The sequence below is a fragment of the Rana temporaria genome, chromosome 12 (assembly GCF_905171775.1).
Source record: "Rana temporaria chromosome 12, aRanTem1.1, whole genome shotgun sequence".
Lineage (NCBI taxonomy): Eukaryota > Metazoa > Chordata > Amphibia > Anura > Ranidae > Rana > Rana temporaria.
In genome coordinates, this window is record NC_053500.1 from 140,004,950 (window position 1) to 140,021,143 (window position 16,194).

Genomic DNA, 16,194 nt, shown 5'->3' on the forward strand with positions numbered 1-16,194 from the left:
GCTAAAAGTGTCCTTCTTTGCCATCTCAGAAAGTTAGGAGGCACGGTGAAAGTGAGAGAAAAAAAATCCCTAATTTTTTTTTTTCTAGCCGGAACAGGAATAGCGACCCGCACAGCCTCGCCACTTATTCAGAGATCTGTGAATGAAAGAACTACAAGTCAGGTATGTCACCTCGGCAGACGGCTCGTAGTTTGCAATGATCTGATCGTGGGTGCAAGGTAAGAAAAAAAAAAAAAGAATAATAATGAATTCACATTTTTTTTTTTTACCTGCAAAATCACTTATTTATCTATCTATTCATTCGTTTATTTATTTTTCTAAAGGTGAACTTGGGCTAGCCATACATGTTCAATTGTCTGGTACAATTTTCCTTCAGATTTACCAAAAATGATATAATATGAAGTCAAAACTAAACAACTTTCAATTGTATCCAATCTGGCAGGCCCTTGTCCAATCTGGCAGACCCTTGTCCAATCTGGCAGGCCCTTGTCCAATCTGGCAGACCCTTGTACAATCTGGCAGGCCCTTGTCCAATCTGGCAGACCCTTGTCCAATCTGGCAGACCCTTGTCCAATCTGGCAGGCCCTTGTCCAATCTGGCAGGCCCTTGTCCAATCTGGCAGGCCCTTGTCCAATCTGGCAGGCCCTTGTCCAATCTGGCAGACCCTTGTCCAATCTGGCAGGCCCTTGTCCAATCTGGCAGACCCTTGTCCAATCTGGCAGGCCCTTGTCCAATCTGACAGGTCCTTGTCCAATCTGGCAGACCCTTGTCCAATCTGGCAGGCCCTTGTCCAATCTGGCAGGCCCTTGTCCAATCTGACAGACCCTTGTCCAATCTGGCAGGCCCTTGTCCAATCTGACAGGTCCTTGTCCAATCTGGCAGACCCTTGTCCAATCTGGCAGGCCCTTGTCCAATCTGGCAGGCCCTTGTCCAATCTGGCAGGCCCTTGTCCAATCTGACAGGCCCTTGTCCAATCTGGCAGGCCCTTGTCCAATCTGACAGACCCTTGTCCAATCTGACAGACCCTTGTCCAATCTGACAGGTCCTTGTCCAATCTGGCAGGCCATTGTATTAACATCTAAAGGAAATTTGTACAACAAACGTGAACATGTTGGGCCAGCCTAAGCCGTTAAAGATGTGTGCAAAAAAAAAAATCCTAGCAATGACACTGTCAGCTGTCAGCGAAGGGGTCAATGGTTCATCCAGCCCTGGTGAGGAGGAGGAGGGGGGGGGGGGGTGATCCATCCAGGCAGCATGCTGTAACTGCACACTGAGCCATGGATGATAAGAGGATTGTACACAGGCAGATAAGGATCTTTAATTGCAGAAGAGATATGGTGGGGGACATGCCACACATTTTCTTTGTTTTATTGAAGTTCCACTTTAAATGGAAGAATGTGACTCATGCTGGGGACACAAAATCTACTTTTCATACAAAAAGAAAAGTGAAGGAGCTCGCATGCAATGCCCCAATTCGGCCACTAGGTGTCAGGCGTCGCTATGGTTCCGCACACATCCCTCCCTCCCAGCGCTCCCTCCATCCCTCCTCCTCCTCATCCAGCTCTTTGGGCTCCAGCAGATGCAGCAGCAGCATTCCCCAGTTCTCCATCCACAGAGCAGCAGCCAGGCTGAGCTGGAGGCATTCAGGGAACTGGGCAGAGAGGAGGGAAGGCGCTGACAGCCTTGCAGGGCACATTGCACACCCCACCTGGCACATAACTGCAAGGCACCAGCTGCAAAACTTCTGCCCTGGCATTGCCCACCCTTTAGGGGCACATAAACTTTCCGCTGAAGATTCTGGACATGGGGATGTAAGGCTTCCAAGGAGACTCAGTGCCATCAACTTCACTGCCCTGGGGATCTAAGTGAAGGCTCAGGAACCCCTCCATGTAGAGGGCTCACCATCCTGACTGGCAAACAGGTTGGCATTGGGGGAAGAGAGCACAGCTGTCTACACATCTCTCTCCTATTCTACCCACAAGGATTACAACCAGAGAATGCCCGGAGGATACGGCTGGCACAGCCTTCAATGGATAACGATGCTGGCACTGGTGTGCCAAGCCTGGGCTCAAGGTAGGCACCTCTCTATCTCTCTGTAGGGTGGGCATGCTTCCAGAGGGCACTGCGATCAGCCATCGCAGCCATCACCCCTCTGTGCCACATTGTAATACATACAGAGCAATGACTGCCAGGTGCATGGGGTGCTGGCATATATAGGTGTGTGTGGTTGTGTGTCTGTGACCTGGGTGATACTGATGTTGGTAGTGCTGGGGTGACTCTGTTGGCAGTGCTGGGGTGACTCTGGGTATTGGCATTGTGGGGTGTTTTGGGTATTGGTAGTGTTGGGTGCTCTGGGTATTGGCAGTGTTGGGTGCTCTGGGTATTAATGCTGGGTGACTCCAGATTTTTTTCAGCGCTGGGTAAATCTAGCTGTTTGCAGGGTTGGATAACTGGGTATTGACAATATTCCATCCTCTGGTTGTTGGCAGTGCTGGGTGACTCTGGCTGTTGGCATTGCTGGACAACTGTCTGTTTTCAGGATTGGGTAACTCTGGGTATTGGCAGTGTTGGGTCCTCTGACTATTGGCAATGTTGGATGACCCCAGATTTTGGCAGAGATGGGTGACTCTTCTTATTGGCAACGTTGGGTGCTCTGGCTATTGGCAATGTTGGGTGGTTCCAGCTTTTGGCAGTGTTGGATGACTTTGGCTGCTGGCAGTGCTGGGTAAGGGTGACTGACTATTGGCAATGTTGAGTGCTCTGGCTATTAGCAGTGCTGGGTGACTCCAGCTTTTAAATGACTGTTGACAATTTTGGGTAACTTTAGCTGTTGGCAGTATTGGGTGACTCTGGCTGTTGGCAGTGCTGGGTGACTCTGGCTATTGGTGATGTTTGGTGATCTGGCTATTAGCCTGGTGGTTGTGCAATTGGCAATGTCGGGTGACTGTTGGCAGGGTTGGGTGACCATGGGTATTGGCAGTGTTTGGGTGCTTTGGCTACTAGCAATGCTGGGTGACTGGCTGTTGGCAGTGCTGGGTGACTCTGGCTGTTGGCAGTGCTGGGTAAAACTGGCTGGTGGCAGTGCTGGGTGACTCTGGCTGTAGGCAGTGCTGGGTGACTCTGGCTGTTGGCAGTGCTGGGTGACTCTGGATGTTGGCAGTGCTGGGTGACTGGTTGTTTTTAATGTTGGGTGCTCTGGCGATTAGCAATGTTGGGTGACTCTGGCTGTTGGCAAATGCTGGTTGACTCTGGCTGTTGGCAAATGCTGGTTGACTCTGGCTGTTGGCAAATGTTGGGTGACTCTGGCTGTTGGCAAATGCTGGGTGACTCTCGCAATGCTGCATTGGCAAAGTGAAAAAAAGGTGAATTTAGAACAAATATGAAACAATTGTATCTTCTGCTTTCCTTCCCCTCAGTATCTATTCCCTGTATATTGTATCTTTCCGGCTACCTGGTGCTACAGATTGTGTTGGATAGATAACCCTTTCACTGACTTGGTGCAAAAGTAAATGGGTGCAGTTGATCTATCTATCTATCTATCTATCTATCTATCTATCTATCTATCTATCTATCTATCTATCTATCTATCTATCTATCTATCTATATTCTAGGTCTGGTTAGAGCACCTGCTGCTAGTTGTTATCTGGTACTATTATTGCTCAGGACCTGTAGGTAGTATAGTGTGCAGTATTCTATCTATCTATCTATCTATCTATCTATCTATCTATCTATCTATCTATCTATCTATCTATCTATTGGGTCGGTGCTCCTCTCTGGTACTATTATAGTACTCAGGACCTGCAGGCTAGGCAGCACAGTGTGCCGTTGACAATGAACCCTATCAGTTGCTAAGTGCCTCTGTCTTTGGCTCGGCGTGTCATTGGTATTCTGAGCGTTCCCTGTACAGTATCCACTGAGCTCCACACTGCACATCCCATGGGGACATCGCCGCCTCTGCCTGTCACAGCTGAAGTTTAATGCCACCCATCCCGCCAACTCCCTGCCATCCACCATACCCGCAACCCCCCTGCCCTCCACCCTTCCCACCAAAACCCCTGACCTCCACCCTTCCCACCAAACCTGATGCCCTCCACCCTTCCCACCAACCCCCCTGCCCTCCACCCTTACCACCAACCCCGGTGCCCTCCACCTTTCCCGCCAACCCCGGTGCCCTCCACCCGTCCCGCCAACCCCCTGCCCTCCACCCTTCCCGCAACCCCCCTGCCCTCCACCCTTCCCACCAAAACCCCTGACCTCCACCCTTCCCACCAAACCTGATGCCCTCCACCCTTCACACCAACCCCCCTGCCCTCCACCCTTACCACCAACCCGGGTGCCCTCCACCTTTCCCGCCAACCCCGGTGCCCTCCACCCATCCCGCCAACCCCCCTGCCCTCCACCCTTCCCTCCAATCCCCCTGCCCTCCACCCTTCCCACCAACCCCCTGCCCTCCACCCTTCCCTCCAATCCCCCTGCCCTCCACCCTTCCCACCAACCCCAGTGCCCTCCACACTTCCCACCAACCCTGGTGCCCTCCACCCTCCCCACCAACCCCCCTGCCCTTCACCCTTCCCACCAATCCCCCTGATCTCCACCCTTCCCGCCAAACCCGGTGCCCTCCACCCTTCCCACCAACCCCCCTGCCCTCCACCCTTCCCTCCAATCCCCCTGCCCTCCACCCTTCCCGCCAACCCCGGTTCACTCCACCCTTCCCACCAACCCCCCCTGCCCTCCACCCTTCCCACCAACCCCCCTGTCCTCCACCCTTCTTCCTTGACCCAGGGATAGACTTCTGGCCAACGCTGATTAGTTCTATTTTGTCACCTCTGGCCACAAACACATGTGACTATGGAGGCCACCATGGTGGTGGGTTTTGGTCGCCAAACATCTACCTAGGTGTGGCAAGGGGGTCAAGCAGGTGGCACTCCGCCGGTGGTACAAGATGAAGATTATTATGTCCTATAGGTTATGGCTTGCAGGTTGTGAGTTGTACTATCAATGGGCAGGCTGTGCCAGTATATAGACTATACCTGTGCCAACCGTCCCGGCGGTCCCCAGAGGGGCAACAAGGAGCACGCTCATCATTTATTGACTGTTTTTCTTTTCGGTCGGATTTTAGTCCAAATGTGAATTTTATTTATCAGTATTTAGAGTTGATTTGTTTTTTGTTTCCTCTTTTCTTTTTTTCTGTTTTTTTTTTTATATAAATGTTGTGTAAAGTGATCAGTGTGTGGGGGGGGAGTAATTTCAGAACTGTATTTAGCTTATCTGTTGTAGAATTAAATTTAATTTCCAGCTTGCTGGCACTTGTTGTCGCCCAGACGGTAAATGGAAGTCAGAACTCCGAACAGCTAATGTTAGCGATATATTGTTTACTTACAGAAAATATACATTGTAATGCTGATATGTAGAAGGTCTCACCATGTAGAGCCCTGAAGCATACTACTACATACTACCACTCGTGTTACACCATTGGTCAATGATGGGGAGACCTATACAGAAAATCTTACCAAAAGTATTGGGACGCCTGCCTTTACACGCACATGAACTTTAATGGCATCTTAGTCTCAGTCCGTAGGGTTCAATATTGAGTTGGCTCCGCCCTTTGCAGCTATAACAGCTTCAACTCTTCTGGGAAGGCCGTCCACAAGGTTTAGGAGTGTGTCTATGGGAATGTTTGACCATTCTTCCAGTTGTAGTCTTCCTACGGACTACAACTGGGATGCCATTAAAGTTCATGTGCGTGTAAAGGCAGGCGTCCCAATACTTTTGATAATATAGTGTACATAGAGAATCATATTATACCAGGTGGGAACCCAATGGAAAGTGGACACCTGGAGGTAGGTGGAGGTGGTTGTAACCAATAGTTCACAATCGGCCCTTTTCTAGGGCCAGGGCACCGCTCTGACTATGACTAAGGCCCACGTTGGGCCGAAACGCGTTAGTGTGGAGCCTGAGAGAAAATTTGTATCTTTTTATCCTGGATTAAAATAAAGAGTTGCATGGGCTTTGTAGCGGTTTGCCGGCTATTCATTCACAGCTTCACAACCTCTACCCAATGACCAGGGCAGCCTATAAGAATTCTGTTATTTGTATGTGGTAAGCTCTGTTTACAAACAAACACACCAACATAAGAATCTTTATTTACAATGTATTTTTTATTTTTTAGCTACATCCAATGAGATATGAAAATTACTCACATGGCTAAAAATAACGATCCTTGTTTTTAGATGTGTCCAACACAAGGCCCATGGGCCGAATCCGGCCCACCAGACCATGTTATGTGGTCCTGGCACCTCTCCTGCAGTTGCAGCGCCCCCCATCATCTCCGCCCCCCACCTTGTTTCAGCAGTGGGCAGCAGCAGTGGCCCATTTATAGAGGGAGCACGGGCGCCGCCTCTCCTATCCATGCATCTGGCCCCTGATCTATATATCAGTGGCGCAGGACAATGGATTCCAATGGGGGGGGGGGGGTTTAAAACACCTGATTAGAGCCATAGGCTCTAATAGTCTTCAAAAAAGGGTCAGCTCGGGGCGCAGAGCATTGCGCTCCGAGCCCACCCAGTTGTGTGACCATAGCAAATGAATTTTCGTTATTATCACACTAAAGTTCCTCCCCGCCAATCAGGAGGCAGGTCTGGTTCCCGATTGGCCACAGCGTCAGGCGATCCTATTGGATGCCTAATGCTTTGGCGAAAGACACGCGACAGAGGAAGCTGAAAGTGCGCACACCGGAGCTGAGGCGGCCGCTGCCCGCACTCCAGGGGAGGACACCATAGCCTCACCACACGAGCGGGTAAGTGCCGTGCCGGACCACCCGCAGTGGGGGGCAGATTCTGTGCCATGGTGCCAATGGGGGTGTTGTTTGTTTGCCACCCCCCCCAAAGAAGAATCCACCAGCCGCCACTGGGCAGCAGAGAGGAGGTCAGAACTCTGCATATGAGAGGAGGACGTAACTCCTCTGCCAGATTTTGCTGCGATTGTCACGTGACAGAATCGCACTGTATTTGCGGAAAAACGCGACTTTAAGGTGACTTTAAGGCGCTACGAACACTTGGCGTTCCAAATTGCGTGGCAGTTGGTGCAAACCGTGCAACAAGCCTTTGGGTGCCGTTTGCTTATAAATGGCACCTCCAAACACAATGCGATTTTGCGGCGATTATCACGCAAAAGAATTTGCGATTGCGTCAAAAAATGCAACTTTAAGGCCCCATTCGCACTTGCTGATTCAGGCTCACGGGCGATTCTGCTAGCAATTCCAAACCGTGCAGCACGCATTCGGGTGCCATTCATTCTTATTGGCACCCCCCAAGCGTGATGTGATTTTGATACTATCGTCGCGCAACAGAATTGCACTTCGAGAATGCGACTTTAGAAATCAAGTGAAGCTTGTCGTCCCAGAAAGAATCAGGAGCTTCTTTTGGGTGACACATGCTGCAGAATCGCATGAAAATCGCCCCCCTACAAAATCGTGAGCGGGAATGCGAAGTGTGGATGGGGCCTGAAGAAAGTCGATCCCAGTAACCAAAAGAACAGTCCGAAATCCATCCGGCGCCATTCCCTTACCGCCTCCGGAGAGGGGTGCCTGACTTACTCAGGTCACCTTGAAGAAGGGGTCCCCCAGTGCCCTCAAAACGTTGGTGAATGATCTGCATTTTATTTTTTATGTCTGTTTTTGCATTTTACGACCTCAATCGGTTTTTCGCGGCGCGCCGGCGCCGACCTGCATCTCAGCAACTTTTTGCCGGTTTCCCGCCATAGAACAGAATCTCCATCTACATACCTGGTTGTAAATTTGAAACATTCCATAAAACTTTGATCCTCTTTAATCGGCGGGAGATTGACGAAATTGCTCCTGAACGAAGGCGGACGGCGAGCGAAGCGCATGGAGTCGGAGAGCTTTTGTCTTTTATATTAGAGTGTGTTATTTTGCATTACCTCCCTCGTCTATTTCTGTTCTTCGTTCATCGCGAGCGACGTAAATCCTTCCCGATGAGTTATGGCGGCCTCTTGAGCGATGCACTCTACATCGCCGACGAGTGATATACGGATGGAATTTTTTATTTTTTGATGGAGAATCACGCACTGCGTTTATTAATCCGCGCCGCCGCATACGGAGAACGAGGAGCTTTTAGAGGGATGTATATTTTTATTTCTCATACATGTGTGATTGGAAATAAATTGAACCGCGGCAAGAAGCGGTTCCTGTTTCCTCCGATAACATTCCCATCAGAAGTGTTTTATTGTATCTGTTTAATAAGTGCAACAAAGTGTCTGTAAATGTGGAACTAAATCCTCCTTCCTATCTATCTCATCCATCATCAATCGTAATTATTTTATTAAAAATAAAATTATATTTATATTTTTTTTTATCTTATTTTTAGTTTTATTTCAAATAATTTGCAAATTATTTTTTTTTTATAATTGTTATATTATATTTATAATTATGAATTTTTAATCTTTTTATTTTTAGTTTATATATTATTTTTTGATCTTCTTTTTTATTTTTCTATTCCTTCCATTCTAAAAATAATAAAAAAATTAAAATTACAAATACAAAAATATTAAAAAAAAACTTTTTGTATTTTTATTTAATTGTTTTATTATTTTTTTGTTTAGAATGGAAGGAATAGAAAAATAAAAAAGATACAAAAATAATATATAAACTAAAAATAAAAAGATAAAAAATACATAATTATAAATATAATATAACAATTATAAAAAAAAATATTAAATTTTAAATAAAAAATATATAGATATATTTTTATCGTTTTTTTTTTTTTAATCTTTTATTATTTTCATTTTATTTTATATTTGTATTTTATATTTAGAATTTTTTTTATCTTTTTAATTTTATATTTCTTAATTATTATATTATATTTAGAATTTATTTAATTTTTTATCTTTTTTTTTTATTTTTTTTAAGTGTATTTTGTGCGTGTACTCGAGAGAGGAGCCGGACTGCAGGAGTTGGGAGTAGGCAGGCCTCCCCCAGAGGCAATCTGCCATCTTTCTCCATGCCCCGGGTGGCAATGGCGGGTGTGTGAGGGGGTCCTCCCACACAGCCCGCCCTACCTGCTCCGCTTTGAAGCCCAACGGGGCAGAGGGACTCCCTATAATGGAGTGAGAGGAGTCTATTTTTACTGGGAGAGATCTATTGTTGAGGGAGGGGCCTATTGTTGCTGGGAGAGATCTTCTTTTGAGGGAGGAGTCTATTGTTTCTGGGAGAGATCTACTGTTGAGGGAGGAGTCTATTGTTGAGGGAGGGGCCTATTGTTGCTGGGAGACATCTACTGTTGAGGGAGGGGCCTATTATTGCTGGGAGAGATCTTCTTTTGAAGATCTATTGTTTCTGGCTTCCAGGGAGTATACTGATGCTGGTTATTGGGAGACCTGTTGCTGCCAGATGTCTATTGTTGCTGGGGGGGGGGGGGGGGATGAAAGGGAGAGAAGGAAAGAAGGAATGAAAGAAAGAAGGAAAAAAGAATGAAAGAGAGAAAGTGTAAGAAGGGATGAAAGAAAGAGGGAAAGGACGAATGAAAGAGAGGGGGAAAGAAGGAAAAAAGAATGAAAGCGAGAGACAGGGAAAGACGGAATGAAAAGGAAAGCGAGAGACAGGGAAAGAAGGAATGAAAGAGGGAGGAAAGAAGGAAAAAAGAATGAAAGCGAGAGAGGGAAAGACAGAATGAATTCAAGAGAGTGGGAAAAAAAGAATAAAATAGAGAGGCAAGGAAGGAATGAAAGAAAGAGAGGGATGTATTGAAAGAGAGAGAGAGAGAAAGAAGGAAAAAATAATGAAAGAGAGAGAGGGAAAGAAAGAATAAAATGGAGAGGCAAGAAAGGAATGAAAGAAAGAGAGAGGGGAAGAAGGAATGAAAGAGAGGGAAAAGGAAAATAGAATGAAAGAGTGAGGGGAAAGAAAGAATGAAGGAGAGTGAGGGAAAGAATTAAAAAAGAATGAAAGAGAAAGAAGAAATGAAAGAGATGGAGGGAAAGAAGGAAAAAGGATTGAAAGAGAGAGGGAAAGAAGGAATGAAATAGAGAGGGGAAAAATACTGAAAGAGAGAGAGGCAAAGAAGGAATAAAATAGAGAGGCAAGAAAGGAATGAAAGAGAGAGATAAAGAATGAAAGAGAGCGAGAGAGAGGGAAAGAAGGAATGAAAGAGAGAGATGAAGGAAAAAATAATGAAAGAGAGAGAGGGGAAGAAGGAATGAAAGAGAGAGAAAAAGAAGAAAAATGAATGAAAATGAGAGGGAAAGAAGGAACTAAGGAGAGTGAGGGAAAAAAGAATGAAAGAAAGAGAAAGAAGAAATAAAAGAGATTGAGGGTAAGAAGGAAAAAATAATTAAAGAGGAACAAAAGGAAAAAAGAATGAAAAAGAGAGAGGGCAGGAAGGAATAAAATAGAGAGAAAAGGAATGAAAGAGAGGGAGAAAGAAGGGAAATAGAATGAAAGGGAGAGAGAGAGGGAATAAAGGAATGAATAAAGGCGAGAGCGAAAGAAGGAAACAAAATGAAAACAAGAGAGAGAAAGATAGAAAAAAAAACAGGAAAAAAAAAGAGAGAGAGAGAAATAAGGAATGAAAAAGAGATAAAGAAGGAAAAAAGAATGAGAGAAAGAGTTGCAACATTATAAGAAGAATGTCACTTCTTGTATTGACCAATCAGGAGTGGGCTGATGTCAGACGTATTTTCTGTGCTCTCGCTGGATTCATTCATTCGTGTGATGGTGGAACGCACACAAAATCGCGCATGCTCCTGCACACCTCGCTCACGGTCTCATTTCATTGGTCAGCTTGTGTCGGTCGTGTCATCGCTGTAACACATTGCAATGCTCTGCAGTGCCTAACATTTCCATTCAGCTGTGGGGAAAAAAAACGCAGCGCACCGCAGCGCATGCACGTGAAATCCCCGGCACTTGTGCATTGTGCGCGCCTCCTCTAGAATCGGCGGGCTTCCTCGGGAAGGGTTAATGTTCCTGCGTCAGGTATGTAGAGATCTGCGTCTCCCCCGTTGATGCGGAGATCCCGGAGCCGTGTGACATGTTTATAATTAAACTGCTATTGTAGATAAACAGGGACGCCCGGCTGCCAGATCCACAGATGTTACGTTGTTTATTGACTGGAAGATTGGCAAACCCGGCCGCCTGGTGTGCCGCGCCGCTACCGCTGTGATCGATGCAATCGGGTTTTATTTAAAGCAGAACTCCAGCCAAAAACGAGATAAGAATGGAGAGGCCATTCAAATGAAATCAGCTGCTGCAATATTCACCTTCAATCCAGAGATTTCCCCCACAGTACTTCTTTCTGCCACTAGATGTCCCCAGTCCAATGGCCAGCATCATTCAGCCTGCTACCTCAGAGTCCGCCCTGGACTTGCTGTCAGCCTGTGATTGGACAGTGACAGGAGAAGCAGCACAGTGATGAGCTCATCTCTCTGTCACACCATCAGTGCCCATCAGTACTGCATATCAGTGTCCATCAGTACTGCAAATCAGTGCCCATCAGTACTGCATATCAGTGCCCATCAGTACTGCATATCAGTGCCCATCAGTACTGCATATCAGTGCCCATCAGTACTGCATATCAGTGTCCATCAGTACTGCAAATCAGTGCCCATCAGTACTGCATATCAGTGCCCATCAGTACTGCATATCAGTGTCCATCAGTACTGCATATCAGTGTCCATCAGTACTGAAAATCAGTGCCCATCAGTACTGCAAATCAGTGCCCATCGGGATCAGACTTGTGTTGTGACATTCGAGTTCTCGGGATCGGACTTGTGTTGTGACATTTGAGTTCTCGGATCGGACTTGTGTTGTGACATTCGAGTTCTCGGGATCGGACTTGTGTTGTGACATTCGAGTTCTCGGGATCGGACTTGTGTTGTGACATTCGAGTTCTCGGGATCGGACTTGTGTTGTGACATTCGAGTTCTCGGGATCGGACTTGTGTTGTGACATTCGAGTTCTCGGGATCGGACTTGTGTTGTGACATTCGAGTTCTCGGGATCTGACTTGTGATGTGACATTCGAGTTCTCGGGATCGGACTTGTGTTGTGACATTCGAGTTCTCGGGATCGGACTTGTGTTGTGACATTCGAGTTCTCGGGATCGGACTTGTGTTGTGACATTCGAGTTCTTGGGATCTGACTTGTGCTGTGACATTCGAGTTCTCGGATCGGACTTGAGTTGTGACATTCGTGTTCTCGGGATCGGACTTGTGTTGTGACATTCGTGTTCTCGGGATCGGACTTGTGTTGTGACATTCGAGTTCTCGGGATCGGACTTGTGTTGTGACATTCGAGTTCTCGGGATCGGACTTGTGTTGTGACATTCGAGTTCTCGGGATCGGACTTGTGTTGTGACATTCGAGTTCTCGGGATCTGACTTGTGATGTGACATTCGAGTTCTCGGATCGGACTTGTGTTGTGACATTCGAGTTCTCGGGATCGGACTTGTGTTGTGACATTCGAGTTCTCGGGATCGGACTTGTGTTGTGACATTTGAGTTCTCGGATCGGACTTGTGATTTTATCGCTATTCTGAATACGCGGCAATGCTGGGCCTTGTAGTTCCTCAGCGGCGGTGAGTTCTCAGCTTCCCCCGGCTTTCATCGCAGCGTAAGGCGTTGGAGCCGGAGGAGGGGGGGCGGGGCTGTGATGTATATTGGCCGGACGCTGAGCGCCGTGTAAAGTCATGTTATTGGAATCTCAATTTGTCAATAAATATCGAATTAGAATATTCATGTCTCTGTCTCGGGTGCAATTAATCGTCCTGTAAGTGGCGATAATACGCGGCACGCGGCCTCCGTCTGGAAGAGACTTCCGCCCTCATAATAAGTGTCTGCAAGAGCATAAAGGAGAACCCCGCTAAGGGGCCCAATCACATCAGCAGTGACAGTTAAGCCACGCCCCCTGCTGTGCGCTGTGACGGAGAGTTGTAACGACACATTGCACTTTTTATTTATAATTGTAAGTAACTTTATTGCAATGAGACAAAATGACATTTCATTCTTCTTTATGCAGTGGGTGGTATGCGTTGGGCTGGCCCGGCGCAGCCCAAAGCATATGGCGCAAATCGTACCTAAACTGACCACATAACTTGAACTCAATGGGCCTGATAAACTCAAGCCGCATTCATACTCGGCTTTTCCTGAATGCGCTACAAAACGCACAGGGAACATGCAGAAAACGCGCATTGCGCTTTGCGATGTCGTAAATTGGCGATAGATGTGCATCGCCGAAAAATTCGTTTTCATTTTAGTTAAGTCTTTTGTCATTCGTTTTGATCTAAATTTGTAAATTAGAATGTTCAAATTGACGTCATTTTGAATTTATGAATTTACGAATTTTCAAATTTACGTAAATTTATTCATTCGAAATTTATGTAAAAATTTGAAAATTCGTAAATTTATGAATTCAAAAAGTTCGAAAATTCGTAAATGAAAAAATTCCTAAATTCGAAAATCCGTAAATTCGAAAATTTAAAAAATACGAAACTAACTAATAATAACTTTTAAATTATATTATGTAGTATTGGAATTTCTTTTCAAATTTGGCTGAACGCAACGAATTACGAATTTATCCGAAGTTACAAATTATCCAAAATAACAACATCTAAACACACTGAAGGGAGCGAATTAAGCAAATTAATAATAAAAAAAGTTTTTATTACTGTTATTTATTATTATTAATAATTTATTACGTTCCATTGGTTTAGATGCGGCATTCCTTATTTCGGATCGTTTGTAACTTCAGATAAACTCGTATTCGTTACATTCACTGACATTGAAAGAAAAGTTCAATACCTATAATTTAATAGTTAAGTTATTATTAGTTGTTATTTAAGATTTTTTTATTTTCGGGTTTTCAAATTTTTGGATTTTCGTTCTTATTTTCGGATTTTTTTTCTTTTGAATTTTCGTTCTTATTTTTGGATTTTCAAATTTCTGAATTTCCGGATTTTTGGATTAAAAATTTCCCGATTTCGAATTTCCGATTTTACGAATGTCTGAATTTTAGAATTTCCATATTTCCGGATTTTCGAATTTCTGAATTACTGTATATACTCGAGTATAAGCCGACCGGAATATAAGCCGAGGCACCTAATTTTACCACAAAAAAATGGGAAAACGTATTGACTCGAGTATAAGCCTAGGGTGTCCATCTGCATGCCTCACTGTGTCCATGCTTCACTGTGCCCATGCCTCACTGTGCCCATGCCTCACTGTGCCCATGCTTCACTGTACCCATACCTCACTGTGTCCATGCTTCACTGTACCCATACCTCACTGTGTGCATGCCTCACTGTGTCCATGCCTCACTGTGCCCATGCCTCACTGTGTCCATGCCTCACTGTGCCCATGCCTCACTGTGCCCATGACTAGACTTACGTTTAACATAGGAGTCTATGGAAGGGGTGCCCGGCTTTGAAAAATATACTCAAGGATAAGCTGACCCGAATATGAGCCGAGGCACCTAATTTTACCACAAAAAACTGGGAAAACGTATTGACTCGAGTATAAGCCTAGGGTGTCCATCTGCATGCCTCACTGTGTCCATGCTTCACTGTGCCCATGCCTCACTGTGCCCATGCCTCACTGTGTCCATGCCTCACTGTGCCCATGCCTCACTGTGTCCATGCTTCACTGTGCCCATGCCTCACTGTGCCCATGCCTCACTGTGTCCATGCTTCACTGTACTCATACCTCACTGTGTCCATGCCTCACTGTGCCCATGCCTCGCTGTGTCCATGCTTCACTGTACCCATACCTCACTGTGCCCATGCCTCACTGTGCCCATGCCTCACTGTGCCCATGACTAGACTTACGTTTAACATAGGAGTCTATGGACGGGGTGCCCGGCTTTGAAAAATCGGTGCTCCCCAGCCATAGGTCCCCTAGACAGAAAAGTTTGCACACTTGTAGAGGAAGAGTGTGGCTATATGTGTGCCAAGTTTGGAGTCCAGGGGACCTACGACCGGCCAGTCCCGGGTCCCTAAAATCCATGAAATCAGGCGCAAAAAGTTGACTCGAGTATAACTGGAGGGGGGCATTTTCAGCACACAAAAAATGTGCTGAAAAACTCGGCTTATACTCAGGTATATACGGTATCGAATTTTCGAACTTCCAAAATCACGAATGTTCGAATTTACGAATGTTTGGAAAAATTTGTTAAACGGGTTTTTGGTAACTCTGAAATTTCCAAATTAACTAATTTTTCAAAAATTCGTAAAAAAAACGAATTTAGAACAAAACATGTCTAATTGTTAATGGCAGTCCAATCACGTTTAGCAGACGCACTATGAACACGTGACGCTCGATGCCCGTAAAGGTTCTGGAGCTTCTTTGGCGCACTTGTCGCACATATTTGCCTCACAAAGGGGAAGACCATTCAAGTAAATAACGTGAGGTGCAGAAACGCGTAAAGAATCCCCTAAAAAAAAAAAAAACGCCACGAGCGGAAACACGCGTGCTGTGAATGGGGTCTAAAGGTTTAGTCCGCCATCTTTGGCAGCCAGTTCCTGTCCAGGTGTTTTAACTGCCTATTAATCGGTTTGGCCGGAGTCGCCCCTCAGGGTTTTTCGAGGTCCTGGCCTGTTGCTGCAAAATCATTTAGCGTCACGCGGCCAAGCAACTCTCAAGGGCGGCCCTTTTGGCAGGAATTTGGGGACGGGGAGTAAATTGTCGGCAGACATGATTGAAGAGCGCGTTAAATGCCACCTGCGTGTACTTGACTTTATCCAGAGCGAAACGGTTAAGAACATGTGGGCCAATAAATCACAGGCGCTGCAGCCGGGATAATCTCTAACATGTGAGTGTTTCTGGTTTTCTCCTTTGGCTCAGCACAGCTTTGTTTCTTTCTACTGAGACATATTAGGATGTCGAGTGCGGGGAACGACCGTTCGGCAGAACCCTGAAGAGGGAGGGGGAATCTTTGAAAACTGCGGCTCCTGCACAGAGTCCTGACTTCTACCCTACCTTTGGGATGAATTGAAATACCAATAGGGAGCCAGGAATTTGTTGTGTTGCCCAACGTGAAGCCCAACGTGTGAGTTAGGTCTTCTCATCCAACATCATTACCGGACCTCACAAATTCCCACAGACACCCTTCAGAATCTAGTGGAAAGTCTTCCTAGCAGAGGGGAGGCTGTTGTAGTTGGCCAGCTCCATAAAGACATGGTTTTCACGGTTTG

The 16,194-nt window shown here is 46.0% G+C and overlaps 1 protein-coding gene across 2 annotated transcripts in view; it reads left to right on the top strand.

The window, feature by feature from the left end:
* Positions 1 to 1,580: 1,580 nt before the first annotated feature.
* Positions 1,581 to 16,194, top strand: part of SDK2 (sidekick cell adhesion molecule 2) — a 582,140-nt gene continuing 567,526 nt past the window's right edge. For both annotated transcript variants that reach the window (XM_040330991.1, XM_040330992.1), the window contains exon 1: positions 1,581 to 2,073. In XM_040330991.1, coding sequence (XP_040186925.1) covers positions 1,998 to 2,073 — 76 coding nt within the window. In that variant the 5' untranslated portion in view covers positions 1,581 to 1,997. The remainder of the gene's footprint in view (positions 2,074 to 16,194) is intronic.